The sequence below is a fragment of the Triticum urartu genome, chromosome 2A, assembly GCF_056163025.1.
Source record: "Triticum urartu cultivar PI428250 chromosome 2A, HENAU_Tu73, whole genome shotgun sequence".
NCBI lineage: Eukaryota > Viridiplantae > Streptophyta > Magnoliopsida > Poales > Poaceae > Triticum > Triticum urartu.
In genome coordinates, this window is record NC_141874.1 from 30,377,959 (window position 1) to 30,394,527 (window position 16,569).

Here is a 16,569-nt window from a genome sequence, read left to right on the forward strand (position 1 = left end):
TATCTAGGCATGATCATGTATATAGGCATCACGTCCGTGACAAGTAGACCGACTCCTGCCTGCATCTACTACTATTACTCCACACATCGACCGCTATCCAGCATGCATCTAGAGTGTTAAGTTCATAAGAACAGAGTAACGCCTTAGGTAAGATGACATGATGTAGAGGGATAAACTCAAGCAATATGATATAAACCCCATCTTTTTATCCTCGATGGCAACAATACAATACATGCAACGACCAAACCTCGAAGGATTTGAGTCTCTGTGCTTACCGTGCTAGTCCCTGGATCGAACTCGCTAGCACACATAGTATAGATGAATACCAGAATAGCAAGTGCATCATTTATTACAACGTATGATCCAGAATGTATAAAATAAAACAATCTGCATAGCACTTGGCTAGCTTTATTCAATCAAACAGCGGAAAGTAGCAGAAAATAACGATGAGTCCCATCATAGCCCACTGGCGATGCTGAGTGCAGACTCGCGACCCTAACGGTACCTTACTCTTCGTCTGAATATCCTGCAACATGAGACGTTGCAGCCATATAGGTCAATACTTGGAATGTATTGGAAAGTTACACAGGAGTAATAATATAGCAAACCTACATGTATATGCATAGTATAACAAAAGGAAGGCTTGAGGGTTTATTTTGCAGAAAGCTGATTTTATCCTAATAACTACCTAATAGTCAAATTTTTATTTAGTTCTTTTATTACTACAATTAAATGCACAAGGTTGAGTTGGCAAAATCAACTCCAACCTACCCTTTATTAAGTTGCCCAACAAATTTATTAAGTGTCACATCTGTCAAGATCATCCAACAACTGTAATGGCATAGTCGCTCATATTTACCCATAACCGGGGGCCCGGCTAATCATGATTAGTTTTAATACTCTGCAGAGTTTAGTACGCTTTACCCACTGGACCCAATCTGAAGATTGAGACGAAGTCTTTCAGAAGAGGTTCCCTTGACCACCTGACGGCCACATCCCACCTACATATGCTACATCCGTCGACACTGTCTGGGCCAGGGTTCCAATAACTGCTCAACTAAGCCAGAGCCCATATAGCCAGTGGCCGCACATGGAAGCTACTAGTCACTAAGTCTGTCTGATCTTTTTGAGCCTGGGCGGCATTCCACTTAGGGTGCACTCTCATGAGCGCATGGCCTTATAAAAGGTGCAAGATGAAGGAAATATGCCCTAGAGGCAATAATAAAGTTATTATTTATTTCCTTATATCATGACAAATGTTTATTATTCATGCTAGAATTGTATTAACCGGAAACATAATACATGTGTGAATACATAGACAAACAGAGTGTCACTAGTATGCCTCTACTTGACTAGCTCGTTAATCGAAGATGGTTATGTTTCCTAACCATAAACAAAAGAGTTATTATTCGATTAATGGGATCACATCATTAGGAGAATGATGTGATTGACATGACCCATTCCATTAGCTTAGCACCCGATCATTTAGTATGTTGCTATTGCTTTCTTCATGACTTATACATGTTCCTATGACTGAGATTATGCAACTCCCGTTTGCCGGAGGAACACTTTGTGTGCTACCAAACGTCACAACGTAACTGGGTGATTATAAAGGAGCTCTACAGTTGTCTCCAAAGGTACATGTTGGGTTGGCGTATTTCGAGATTAGGATTTGTCACTCCGATTGTGGGAGAGGTATCTCTGGGCCCTGTCGGTAATGCACATCACATAAGCCTTGCAAGCATTGCAACTAATGAGTTAGTTGTGAGATGATGTATTATGGAACGAGTAAAGAGACTTGCCGGTAACGAGATTGAACTAGGTATTAAGATACCGACGATCGAATCTCGGGCAAGTAACATACCGATGACAAAGGGAACAACGTATGCTGTTATGCAGTCTGACCGATAAAGATCTTCGTAGAATATGTGGGAGCCAATATGAGCATCCAAGTTCCGCTATTGGTTATTGACTGGAGACGTGTCTCGGTCATGTCTACATTGTTCTCGAACCCGTAGGGTCCGCACGCTTAAGATTTCAATGATAGTTATATTATGAGTTTATGAGTTTTGATGTACCGAAGGAGTTCGGAGTCCCGGATAAGATCGGGGACATGACGAGGAGTCTTGAAATGGTCGAGACATAAAGATTGATATATTGGAAGCCTATATTTGGATATCGGAAGTGTTCCGGGTGAAATCGGGATTTTACCGGAGTACCGGGAGGTTACCGGAACCCCGCGAGAGGTATATGGTCCTTAGTGGGCTTTAGTGGAAGAGAGGAGAGGTGGCCAGGGCTGGGCCACGCGCCCCTCCCCCCCTAGTCCGAATAGGACAAGGAGAGGGGGCCGGCGCCCCCCTTCCTTCTCTCTCTCTCCTTTCCCCCTTCCCGAATCCTATTCCAACTAGGAAAGGGGGGGGGGGAATCCTACTCCCGGTGGGAGTAGGACTCCTCCTGGCGCGCCCTCCTCCTGGCTGGCCGCACCCCCCCTTGATCCTTTATATACGGAGGCAGGGGGCACCCCATAGACACAAGTTGATCCACGTGATCATAGTCTTAGCCATGTGCGGTGCCCCCTTCCACCATAATCCTCGATAATATTGTAGCGGTGCTTAGGCGAAGCCCTGCGATAGTAGAACATCAAGATCGTCACCACGCCGTCGTGCTGACGGAACTCTTCCCCGACACTTTGCTGGATCGGAGTCCGGGGATCGTCATCGAGCTGAACGTGTGCTAAAACTCGGAGGTGCCGTAGTTTCGGTGCTTGATCGGTCGGGCCGTGAAGACGTACGACTACATCAACCGCGTTGTGCTAACGCTTCCGCTGTCGTCTATGAGGGTACGTAGATCACACTCTCCCCTCTCATTGCTATGCATCACCATGATCTTGTGTGTGCGTAGGAATTTTTTTGAAATTACTACGTTCCCCAACAGTGGCATCCGAGCCTAGGTTTTATGTGTTGATGTTATATGCACGAGTAGAACACAAGTGAGTTGTGGGCGATATAAGTCATACTGCTTACCAGCATGTCATACTTTGGTTCGGCGGTATTATTGGACGAAGCGGCCCGGACCGACATTACGCGTATGCTTACGCGAGACCGGTTCTCCCGACGTGCTTTGCACAAAGGTGGCTAGCGGGTGACAGTTTCTCCAACTTTAGTTGAACCGAGTGTGGCTACGCCCGGTCCTTGCGAAGGTTAAAACAGCACCAACTTGACAAACTATCGTTGTGGTTTTGATGCGTAGGTAAGATTGGTTCTTGCTTAAGCCCGTAGCAGCCACGTAAAACTTGCAACAACAAAGTAGAGGACGTCTAACTTGTTTTTGCAGGGCATGTTGTGATGTGATATGGTCAAGACATGATACTAAATTTTATTGTATGAGATGATCATGTTTTGTAACCGAGTTATCGGCAACTGGCAGGAGCCATATGGTTGTCGCTTTATTGTATGCAATGCAATCGCGCTGTAATGTTTTACTTTATCACTAAGCGGTAGCGATAGTCGTGGAAGCATAAGATTGGCGAGACGACAACGATGCTACGATGGAGATCAAGGTGTCGCGCCGGTGACGATGGTGATCATGACGGTGCTTCGAAGATGGAGATCACAAGCACAAGATGATGGTGGCCATATCATATCACTTATATTGATTGCATGTGATGTTTATCTTTTATGCATCTTATCTTGCTTTGATTGACGGTAGCATTATAAGATGATCTCTCACTAATTATCAAGAAGTGTTCTCCCTGAGTATGCACCGTTGCGAAAGTTCTTCGTGCTGAGACACCACGTGATGATCGGGTGTGATAGGCTCTACGTTCAAATACAACGGGTGCAAAACAGTTGCACACGCAGAATACTCAGGATATACTTGATGAGCCAAGCATATATAGATATGGCCTCGGAACACGGAGACCGAAAGGTCGAGCGTGAATCATATAGCAGATATGATCAACATAGCGATGATCACCAATGAAACTACTCCATCTCACGTGATGATCGGACATGGTTTAGTTGATTTGGATCACGTAATCACTTAGAGGATTAGAGGGATGTCTATCTAAGTGGGAGTTCTTAAGTAATATGATTAATTGAACTTAAATTTATCATGAACTTAGTCCTGGTAGTATTTTGCAAATTATGTTGTAGATCAATAGCTCGCGTTGTTGCTTCCCTGTGTTTATTTTGATATGTTCCTAGAGAAAATTGTGTTGAAAGATGTTAGTAGCAATGATGCGGATTGGATCCGTGATCTGAGGTTTATCCTCATTGTTGCACAGAAGAATTATGTCCTTGATGCACCGCTAGGTGACGGACCTATTGCAGGAGCAGATGCAGACGTTATGAACGTTTGGCTAGCTCAATATGATGACTACTTGATAGTTTAGTGCACCATGCTTAATGGCTTAGAATCGGGACTTCAAAGACATTTTGAACGTCATGGAGCATATGAGATGTTCCAGGAGTTGAAGTTAATATTTCAAGCAAATACCCAAGTTGAGAGATATGAAGTCTCCAACAAGTTCTATAGCTAAAAGATGGAGGAGAATCGCTCAACTAGTGAGCATGTGCTCAGATTGTCTGAGTACTACAATCGCTTGAATCAAGTGGGAGTTAATCTTCCAGATAAGATAGTGATTGACAGAATTCTCTAGTCACCATCACCAAGTTAGTAGAACTTCGTGATGAACTATGATATGCAAGGGATAACGGAAACGATTCCCAAGCTCTTCGTGATGCGGAAATTGATGAAGGTAGAAATCGAGAAAAACATCAAGTGTTGATGGTAGACAAGACCACTAGTTTCAAGAAAAGGGCAGAGGGAAGAAGGGGAACTTCAAGAAGAACAGCAAGCAAGTTGCTGCTCAAGTGAAGAAGCCCAAGTCTGGTCCTAAGCCTGAGACTAAGTGTTTCTACTGCAAAGGGACTGGTCACTGGAAGCGGAACTACCCCAAGTGATTGGCAGATAAGAAGGATGGCAAAGTGAACATAAGTATATTTGATATACATGTTATTGATGTGTACTTTACTAGTGTTTATAGCAACCCCTCAGTATTTGATACTAGTTCAGTTGCTAAGATTAGTAACTCGAAACGGGAGTTGCAGAATAAATAGAGACTAGTTAAGGGTGAAGTGATGATGTGTGTTGGAAGTGGTTCCAAGATTGATATGATCATCATCGCACACTCCCTATACTTTCGGGATTAGTGTTGAACCTGAATAAGTGTTATTTGGTGTTTGCGTTGAGCATGAATATGATCTGATCATGTTTATTGTAATACGGTTATTCATTTAAGTAAGAGAATAAATTGTTGTTCTGTTTACATGAATAAAACCTTATATGGTTACACACCCAATGAAAATAGTTCGTTGGATCTCGATCATAGTGATACACATAATCATAATATTGAAACCAAAAGATGCAAAGTTAATAATGATAGTGCAACTTATTTGTGGCACTACCATTTAGGTCATATTGGTGTAAAGCGCATGAAGAAACTCCATGCTAATGGGTTTTTGGAATCACTTGATTATGAATCTGTTGATGCTTGCGAACCATGCCTCATGGGCAAGATGACTAAAACGCCGTTCTCCGGAACTATGGAGCGAGCAACTGACTTGTTGGAAATAATACATACTGATGTATGAGATCTGATGAGTGTTAAGGCTCGTGGCGGGTATCATTATTTTCTGACCTTCACAGATGATTTGAGCAGATATGGGTATATCTACTTAATGAAACACAAGTCTGAAATATTTGAAAAGTTCAAAGAATTTCAGAGTGAAGTGGAGAATCATCGTAACAAGAAAATAAAAGTTTCTACGATATGATCACAGAGGTAAAATATTTGAGTTACGAGTCTGGCCTTCAGTTAAAACAATGTGAAATAGTTTCACTACTCACGCCACCTGGAACACCACAGCATAATGGTGTGTCCGAACATCATAACCGTACTTTATTAGATATGGTGCGATCTATGATGTCTCTTACTGATCTACCACTATCATTTTGGGGTTATGCATTAAAGATAGCTGCATTCACGTTTAAAAGGGCACCATCTAAGTCCGTTGAGACGACACAATCTGAACTGTGGTTTGGCAAGAAACCAAAGTTCTCGTTTCTTAAAGTTTGGAATTGTGATGCTTATATGAAAAAGTTTCATCCTGATAAGCTCAAACCCAAATCGGAGAAATATGTCTTCATAGGATACCCAAAGGAGACTATTGGGTACACCTCCTATCACAGATCCGAAGGCAAGACATTCGTTGCTAAGAATGGATCCTTTCTAGAGAAGGAGTTTCTCTTGAAAGAAGTGAGTGGGAGGAAAGTAGAACTTGATAAGGTAATTGTACCTTCTCCCTTATTGAAAAGTCGTTCATCACAAGAAATCTGTTCCTGTGACTACTACACCAATTAGTGAGGAAGATTAATGATGATGATCATGTAACTTCAGATCAAGTTAATACCGAATCTCGTAGGTAAACCAGAGTGAGATCCGCACCAAAGTGGTACGGTAATCCTATTCTGGAAGTCATGTTACTAGACCATGACGAACTTGCGAACTATGAGGAAGCGATGATGAGCCTAGATTCCGCGAAATGGCTTGAGGCCATGAAATCTGAGATGAGATCCATGTATGAGAACAAAGTATGGACTTTGATTGACTTGCCCAATGATCGGCGAGCCATTGAGATTAAATGGATCTTCAAGAGGAAGACGGACGCTGATAGTAATGTTACTATCTACAAAGCTAGAATTGTCGCAAAAAGGTTTTCGACAAGTTCAAGGTGTTGACTATGATGAGAGTTTCTCACTCGTATCTATGCTTAAGTCTGTCCAAATCATGTTAGCAATTGCCGCATTTTATGAAATCCAGCAAATGGATGTCAAAACTGCATTCCTGAATGGATTTCTGGAAGAAGAGTTGTATATGATGCAGCCGGAAGGTTTTGTCGATCCAAAAGGAGCTAACAAAGTGTGCAAGCTCCAGCGATCCATTTATGGACTGGTGCAAGCCTCTCGGAGTTGGAATAAACGCTTTGATAGTATGATCAAAGCATATAGTTTTATACAGACTTGCGGTGAAGCCTGTATTTACAAGAAAGTGAGTGGGAGCACTACAGCATTTCTGATAAGTATATGTGAATGACATATTGTTGATCGGAAATAATGTAGAATTATTCTGCAAAGCATAAAGGAGTGTTTTAAAGAAGTTTTTCAAAGAAAGACCTCGGTGAAGCTGCTTACATATTAAGAATCAAAATCTATAGAGATAGATCAAGCCGCTTGATAAGTTTTTTCAATGAGTACATACCTTGACAATATTTTGAAGTAGTTCAAAAATGGAACAGTCAAAGAAAGAGTTCTTGGTTGTGTTACAAGGTATGAAATTGAGTAAGACTCAAAGCCCGACCACGTCAGAAGATAGAAAGAGAATGAAATTCATTCCCTATGCCTCAGCCATAGGTTCTATAAAGTATGCCATGATTTGTTCCAGATCTATTGTCTACCCTACACTGTGTTAAGAAAGGGAGTACAATAGTGATCTAAGAGTAGATCACTGGACATTGGTCAAAATTATCCTTAGTGGAATAAGGAAATATTTCTCGATTATGGAGGTGAAAAAAGGTTCGTCGTAAAAAGTTACGTCGATGCAAGTTTTGACACAGATCTGGATGACTCTAAGTCTCGATCTAGATACATATTGAAAGTGGGAGCAATTAGCTAGAGTAGCTCCGTGCAGAGCATTGTAGACATAGAATTCGCAAAATACTTATGGATCTGTATGTGACAGACCCGTTGACTAAAATTATCTCACAAGCAAAACATGATCACACCTTAGTACTTTTGGGTGTTAATCACATAAATGATGTGAACTAGATTATTGACTCTAGTAAACCTTTTGGGTATAGGTCACATGACGATGTGAACTATGGGAGTTAATCACATGGTGATGTGAACTCTTAGTGTTGAATCACATGGCGATGTGAACTAGATTATTGACTCTAGTGCAAGTGGGAGACTGAAGGAAATATGCCCTAGAGGCAATAATAAAGTTATTATTTATTTCCTTATATCATGATAAATGTTTATTATTCATGCTAGAATTGTATTAACCGGAAACATAATACATGTGTGAATACATAGACAAACAGAGTGTCACTAGTATGCCTCTACTTGACTAGCTCGTTAATCGAAGATGGTTATGTTTCCTAACCATAAACAAAAGAGTTGTTATTTGATTAACGGGATCACATAATTAGGAGAATGATGTGATTGACATGACCCATTCCATTAGCTTAGCACCCGATCATTTAGTATGTTGCTATTGCTTTCTTCATGACTTATACATGTTCCTCTCACTATGAGATTATGCAACTCCCGTTTGCCGGAGGAACACTTTGTGTGCTACCAAACGTCACAACGTAACTGGGTGATTATAAAGGAGCTCTACAGGTGTCTCCAAAGGTACATGTTGGGTTGGTGTATTTTGAGATTAGGATTTGTCACTCCGATTGTCGGAGAGGTATCTCTGGGCCCTCTCGGTAATGCACATCACATAAGCCTTGCAAGCATTGCAACTAATGAGTTAGTTGTGAGATGATGTATTACGAAACGAGTAAAGAGACTTGCCGGTAACGAGATTGAACTAGGTATTAAGATACCGACGATCGAATCTCGGGCAAGTAACATACCGATGACAAAGGGAACAACGTATGTTGTTATGCAGTCTGACCGATAAAGATCTTCGTAGAATATGTGGGAGCCAATATGAGCATCCAGGTTCCGTTATTGGTTATTGACTGGAGACGTGTCTCGGTCATGTCTACATTGTTCTCGAACCCGTAGGGTCCGCACGCTTAAGGTTTCAAAAAGAGTTATATTATGAGTTTATGAGTTTTGATGTACCGAAGGAGTTCGGAGTCCCGGATAAGATCGGGGACATGACGAGGAATCCCGAAATGGTCGAGACATAAAGATTGATATATTGGAAGCCTATATTTGGATATCGGAAGTGTTCCGGGTGAAATCGGGATTTTACCGGAGTACCGGGAGGTTACCGGAACCCCCCGGGAGGTATATGGGCCTTAGTGGGCTTTAGTGGAAGAGAGGAGAGGTGGCCAGGGCTGGGCCGCGCGCCCCTCCCCCCTAGTCCGAATAGGACAAGGAGAGGGGGCCGACGCCCCCTTCCTTCTATCTCTCTCCTTTCCCCCTTCCCGAATCCTATTCCAACTAGGAAAGGGGGGAATCCTACTCCCGGTGGGAGTAGGACTCCTCCTGGCACGCCCTCCTCCTGGCCGGCCGCACCCCCCCTTGATCCTTTATATACGGAGGCAGGGGGCACCCCATAGACACAAGTTGATCCACGTGATCATAGTCTTAGCCGTGTACGGTGCCCCCTTCCACCATAATCCTCGATAATATTGTAGCGGTGCTTAGGTGAAGCCCTGCGACAGTAGAACATCAAGATCGTCACCACGCCGTCGTGCTGACGGAACTCTTCCTCGACACTTTGCTGGATCGGAGTCCGGGGATCGTCATCGAGCTGAACGTGTGCTAAAACTCGGAGGTGCCGTAGTTTTGGTGCTTGATCGGTCGGGCCGTGAAGACGTACGACTACATCAACCGCGTTGTGCTAATGCTTCCGCTGTCGGTCTACGAGGGTACGTAGATCACACTCTCCCCTCTCATTGCTATGCATCACCATGATCTTGCGTGTGCGTAGGAATTTTTTTGAAATTACTACGTTCCCCAACACAAGACCCCATGATGCCTTCCCTCAACACCAAGCAATACCACTTCCGCCCAGAGGTGAGTTAAATCCTGAGTAACTACTCAATTTGTTAAATATATATAATCCTCACATAAACTCAATGAATACACGAACCACCCCCATCTACAAAGCATAGCAACCTACCACTACCACGATTTGCAAAGACGGGAAGATAGCTCATCAGCATAGCAAAAATAATATAGTATTCCTATATATGCATATATTCATAGTGTGATATAACTACATGCATAGAAAACAATAGGTAAAGGATGATCAACATGTAACTTGCCTTGGTTCTGGTTCAGAAAGTCACACTCCTGACAATAGATCGCGTCGCACTCCGGACAATCTACACGTTTCACACAATTCAACAATCAATCACCGAAAATCAAATAGAACCAAAACAAAACCAACAGCAAGACAACCATTTTAAAAACTCAACAACAGAAGATTAACAGAACCTAAAATGCACTATGGTCACAATGCAAAAAGAATCACTCGATTCCGACAAACGGTTTGAGAGTTATATCCTCCGGAAGATTTATTTCAAATTCAAACAAATTCAAATTTGAACAGAGCAAACATGTGCAAAGTTGCTACTGTGATAATGTGCTGATTTTTTTGAGATCATAGGAAAAAGAATTACCTAATTTGGATATACAAATTAGAAGTTGTAGCTAATGGAAGTTTTGGTGAAATCTAAAAATAAAACAAAAGGAAAACAGAAAACTCCTGGTACTGTAGCGAACTCCTATGCTATTCTTGTAGTGAAGTGCCATGTGGCAGCGGGTGATTGGTTGAAGACCTCCTGTGCGTGTGCGTGCTCACCAGAAACAGGGGACGGTGGCAGCGGTCTCGGGCGTCGGCGGCGGCGGCTCTCCGGTGGTTGCTCCGGCGAAGACGAAGGTACGGACGGGTGCAACATTGAGTGGCGGAGGCGGTGGTGAAGTCGGACGGCGGTGGGGCGTGCTCTGCGGGCGGCGGCGACCACATGAACCTCGGTGCTCCAGTGGCGGCGGACGTCGGTGGCGGCGGCGTTCGGCTGCGTCTCCGGCGACAACAAGGTGTCAGAAAAGTGCGCTATTGAAGGGGAAATTGAACGGAGCAAAATAGAGTGGCCTAAGGTGTCCTTACGGTGGCAGAAGGAGGCGGTGAACGACGGCGGCCACGAGCTACTCCGGCGAGATCCAAAACACCCCAGGTGGCTCGTGCAGCAGCAGGAGGGTGAAACAAGGGTTATGGGGTCTCCCTTAGGGCTTTGGTCTCACACACGGCAGGTCGGGTGCGTGCTGGGTTGGCTAGGGCGCGAGCGCGAGTCGCGCGCGGCCTCGGCGTGCATGCGCGCGGCGGTCGAGCGGTGTCCGGCTCGGGGAAGAAACAGGGGCGTGGGGCCCGGTAGTCAGTGGCTGAAGCGATGCGGGTCGGGCGAGCGGCGTACCGCTTCGCTGCGGCTTAGGTGGGCTGCGGCTGTGCGGGGTTAGGTGGGCCGCGGTGGCTGTAGTGGTGTGGGCGGCGCTGCTGGGCCGCTGGTTGGCCGGCTCGCTGCCTTTTTTTAAACACTAACCCCAGCAGCAAAAACAAAATAAATAAAATTACATACACAAAGTAAAATCTAAATAAAAATACCTAGGCACACCGTAAAATCTATACTGCTAATATAAACTACAGGAACACTAGTTCCTCACCTGATGAAATTTTAGAAATTCATTTTTATTCAAAAGGCCACACAAACAGTAAAATAACACACAATTAAAATACTTTGAAGATCACAAAAATTACTAGAACATATCAGATGAACTGGAAATAATATTCTGCACATTATGAACATTTTTAAAATAGGGGAGAAGTCATGTTATCTCCACTCCAAATAAATTGCCTTTTGTTGCATAATGATTTGAATATTCTGAAAAAGCAAATAATGCAATAAAAATATGATATTCATATGAATGATCTATTAACATCCTAATTGGGAAAATTGGGATGTTACAAACCTACCCCCCTTAAGATGAATCTCGCCCTCGAGATTCGGGCTGGCTAGCAAATAGGTGTGGGTGATCCTGCCTGAGATCCTCCTCTCGTTCCCAGGTAGCTTCCTCCTTTGTGTGATGATCCCACTGAACCTTGCATAACTTGATTGTCTTGGTGCGAGTAACTCTCTGTGCTATCTCCAGAATCTTGACAGGCTTCCTCATATGTCAAATCACTCTCCAACTGAATTGCCTCAAGTGGCACCGTGTCCCTCAATGGAACATCCATCATCTCTGCATGGCACTTCTTCAACTGAGATACATGAAACACATTATGAACTCCTGACAAGGATTCTGGCAACTCCAGCTGATAAGCTACCTCTCCTCTACGCTCCAAGATCTTGTAAGGCCCCACAAAATGTGGTGCTAACTTACCTTTGATTCCAAACCTCTTAATTCCACGAAGTGGTGAAACTCTAAGGTATGCACGGTCTCCTACCTCATATGTCACCTCCTTACGTTTTGCATTAGCATAACTCTTCTGCCTGGACTGTGCTATCTTCAACCTGTCACAAACCAACTTGACCATCTCCTCAGCATCTCTGATCAAGTCTGGTCCAAAGAATTGACGTTCTCCAACCTCATCCCACATCAACGGTGTCCTGCACTTCCTACCATACAATACCTCAAATGGTGCCATCTTCAGACTAGCCTGGTAACTGTTATTATATGAGAACTCTGCATAGGGTAAATTATCATCCCAACTAGACCCATAGTCCAAAGCACAAGCTCTCAACATATCCTCCAAAATCTGATTTACCCTCTCTGTCTGCCCATCTGTCTGTGGATGGAAAGCTGTACTGAACTCCAGCCTGGTGCCCAAGGATTCATGCAACTGACTCCAAAATTTGGATGTGAACTGAGTACCTCTATCAGACACTACCTTCCTTGGAACTCCATGCATACAAACAATTTTAGACATATCAATTTTTGCTAGCTGAGCACTGGTATAAGTAGTCTTTATCGGGATGAAGTGAGCAACTTTAGTCAAACGATCAACAACTACCCAAATAGAATCATAACCTAACCGAGTCCTGGGTAGACCTGTAATGAAATCCATACCAATCTCATCCCACTTCCAATCAGGTATAGGCAATGGCTGTAACAAACCTGCTGGTCTCTGATGTTCCGCCTTAACTCTTTGGCACACATCACATGTTGCAATATACCCAGCAATTTCCCTCTTCAGGCTAGGCCACCAAAATATTTCCCTCAAATCCAAATACATCTTAGTATTACCTGGGTGAATAGAATAAGGTGAACCATGCGCCTCCTGAAGAATCAACTTCCTGATATATGCATCTTGAGGTACACAAATACGCTTCTCAAACCATATGGCTCCATGTTCATCCTCACGGAAACCTTCTTCCTTACCTTTAACCATATTCTCTTTTATCTCAAAAATCTCCTTATCATTCTTTTGAGCTTCTCTGATCCTGTCAAGCAAAGTAGGCTTTACCTCAAGTGTTGCTAAATATCCCTTAGGAACCATCTCCAACCTGAGATTCCTGAACTGTTCACATAACTCGGGTGGCATATTATCAATGTTACTTGCATTAGCATGGCTCCTACGACTCAATGCATCAGCAACAACATTAGCCTTACCAGGATGATACTGCACATTCAAATCATAATCCTTAATAAGCTCCAACCATATCCTCTTCCTGAGGTTCAAATCCTTCTGAGTAAAAATATACTTCAAGCTCTTATGATTAGTAAATATATCACAATGATTACCAATAAGATATGGCCTCCAAGTTTTCAATGCATGCACAACTGAGGCTAACTCCAAATCATGTGTAGGATAATTATGCTCATGATTCTTAAGCTGACGTGAAGCATAAGAAACAACTTTACCTTCCTTCATCAAAACACTCCCAAGTCCTTGACGAGAAGCATCACAATATACCTGGAAGTCCTTATGTATATCTGGCAGATTTAAAACTGGCTTCACATCCTGAAAGCTGGCTTCACATCCATCAGTCCAAACAAACTTCTTCTCCTTCTTCAACAATTCAGTCATAGGCTTTGCAATCTTGGAAAAGTTCTCAATAAACCTCCTGTAATAACCTGCAAGGCCCAAAAAGCTGCGAATCTCTCCAACTGTCGTGGGTGTCTCCCACTCTATAACTGCAGCAACCTTAGATGGATCAACTGCAACTCCATTACCTGACACAACATGTCCAAGGAATGCTACCTCATCTAGCCAAAACTCACATTTGCTGAACTTGGCATACAACTAATGTTCCCTCAATTTCTCCAATACCAAATGCAAATGCACCTCATGCTCTTGCTTATTCTTGGAGAACACCAATATATCATCAATGAAAACAACCACAAATTTATCCAAGAACTCCATAAACACCTTGTTCATCATATTCATGAAGTATGCAGGGGCGTTAGTCAATCTGAATGACATAACAGTATATTCGTACAACCCATACCTCGTGGTAAAAGCAGTCTTGGGAATATCTTGCTCACGAATCTTTAATTGATGATAACCAGAACGAAGATCAATCTTAGAAAACACAGTAGCTCCCTCCAACTGGTCAAATAGATCATTTATCATAGGCAAAGGATACTTATTCTTAATGGTTAGCTCATTCAGAGAACGATAATCAACACACATCCTCAAGGTCCCATCCTTCTTCTCCACAAACAAAACTGGAGCTCCCCAAGGTGATGAACTTGGGGGAATATATCCTTGTGCCTGCAATTCTCTTATCTGCTTCTTCAATTCTTCCAACTCTTGAGGAGGCATTCTATACGGTCTCTTTGCAATAGGTCCAGTGTCTGGTATTAAATCAATCAGAAACTCAATATCTCTATCTGGTGGCATACCTGGCAACTCCTCTGGAAACACATCTGGATAATCTCTCACAACTGGCACTCTTCCAGGATACCCCCCTTAAGAGAGTTCACCTGCACCTGATTACGCTTATACTTACACACATATTTGATCCTCTTCCCTCCTGGTGCACTGAGAGTAATAGATCAACTGGCACAATCAATACGACATTTATATAATTGCAACCAATCCATACCCAAAATAATATCCAGACCTTGTGACTTCAATATAATCAAATCCGTAGGAAAATCATGCTTTCCAATAGACAAAGTCAACTGATGGCAACCAACACCTGCTATCATCTCAGCTCCTGGGGAACTCACTCTAATAGGCATACTAAGTGTTTTGGTTGGCAATCCATGTTTATCAACAAATACCCTCGAAATAAATGAATGTGATGCACCAGTATCAAAAAGAACAAGTGCAGGTACTGAATTAATCAAGAACTTACCAATCACTGCATCAGGTTCATTGTAAACCTCCTCCACATTAACATGATTTACATGACCCTTTTGGAAGGGGTTTGGCTTGCTGGATCCTGAGTTCTTCGCCCCCGGGCAATCTGTGGCATAGTGCCCCATAGCCTTACACCTGAAGCACTGCACCTGACTCAAATCCCTTGGTGCACGTGTAACCTGATGGTTCTGGTTATTGTTCCCTCCATTGCCATTACTATTTCCATTACCTCTGCCATTGCCATTATTACTCTTGTGCCCATTATGATGATGGTGACCATTATGGTTGTGGCCATTCCCTCCATGATGATTATGATCATTACCTCCATGATGATTATGTCCATTACCTCCATGATGATTATGTCCATTACCTCCATTACCATGATATGAAGTGCGTGGTTTCTGCTGTGGTCCTGAATTATACCTATTATTGTTGTTGTACTTCCTCTTGCGATTCTCTATGGCATGTTGCTTTCCCTCCAACACAATGGCCTTATCAATTAGGTCCTGACAATTCCTAAAAGTGGCCACTGTCAACTGAAGGCTCAAGTCATCATTTAGGCCCTCCAAAAATTTCTCCTGCCTAGCTGCATCAGTGTTACCATCATTAGGAGCATAACGTGCAAGATTATTAAATTCCTCCACATAAGCATTAACTGTGCGACCTCCCTGGTGCAAACAGCGAAACTCCTTCTTTTTCAGACTCATAGCACCAGCAGACACATGTGCAGCACGGATGGCATCCTGAAACTGAGGCCATGTGATGGTAGCAATGGGATAAGTGACCAAGTAATTGTCCCACCAAGCTGCAGCAGGACCCTCCAACAAATGTGAGGCAAACCTCACCCTCTCTTCATCAGTGCATCCAACCGTCTCCAGGTTCCTATTGACTGCATGGAGCCAGTCATCAGCCACAATAGGTTCATGGGAACTGGAGAACCTCTGAGGATTCAACCTCAAGAACTTGGTAAGCATATCCACAGGTGGCGGTGGCGGCGGATTGTTGTTGTTATTGTTGTTGTTCTGGTTCTGAGTAAGCAACTGGATCAACTGGGCCTGTCCCTCAATAACCTGCTGTATGTATGGTGGTACTCCATTGCCATTGTTGTCTCCTCCTGCAGTATTGCGTCTAGTATCACGCCTCGGCGGCATCTGGTGGGCAAGCATAGATGAGTTATAGATATAATAGGGCCAAAAGCTATGTATATATAAATATATTCTACCCATATGCATAATATGATCAAGCCAACAAAACACAACAACGAATAACACCAACAAACAAACAACAAACAATATGGTAATATTTTATATATATAGTCGATTAATTTCGACACTAAGCAATTTAACAAACAACTACCAATCAAGCAAACAATCTAGTATCTTCATACCACGAAAGTGGGCATAATCAGATACGCTAACACGATAACGTTGCAATATAAAACAAACATGAATGGTGGT

General features: G+C 43.0%; 1 protein-coding gene across 1 annotated transcript; it reads right to left on the bottom strand.

The window, feature by feature from the left end:
• Positions 1–506: 506 nt before the first annotated feature.
• On the bottom strand, positions 507–16,263 carry LOC147983211 (uncharacterized). Its single transcript, XM_087540669.1, has 3 exons — positions 15,108–16,263; positions 10,071–10,130; positions 507–526 (listed from the first exon to the last, which is right to left on the bottom strand). Exons 1-3 carry the CDS (start codon positions 16,261–16,263, stop codon positions 507–509), a joined length of 1,236 nt encoding a protein of 411 aa, XP_087396795.1.
• Between the last annotated feature and the right edge of the window lie 306 nt (positions 16,264–16,569).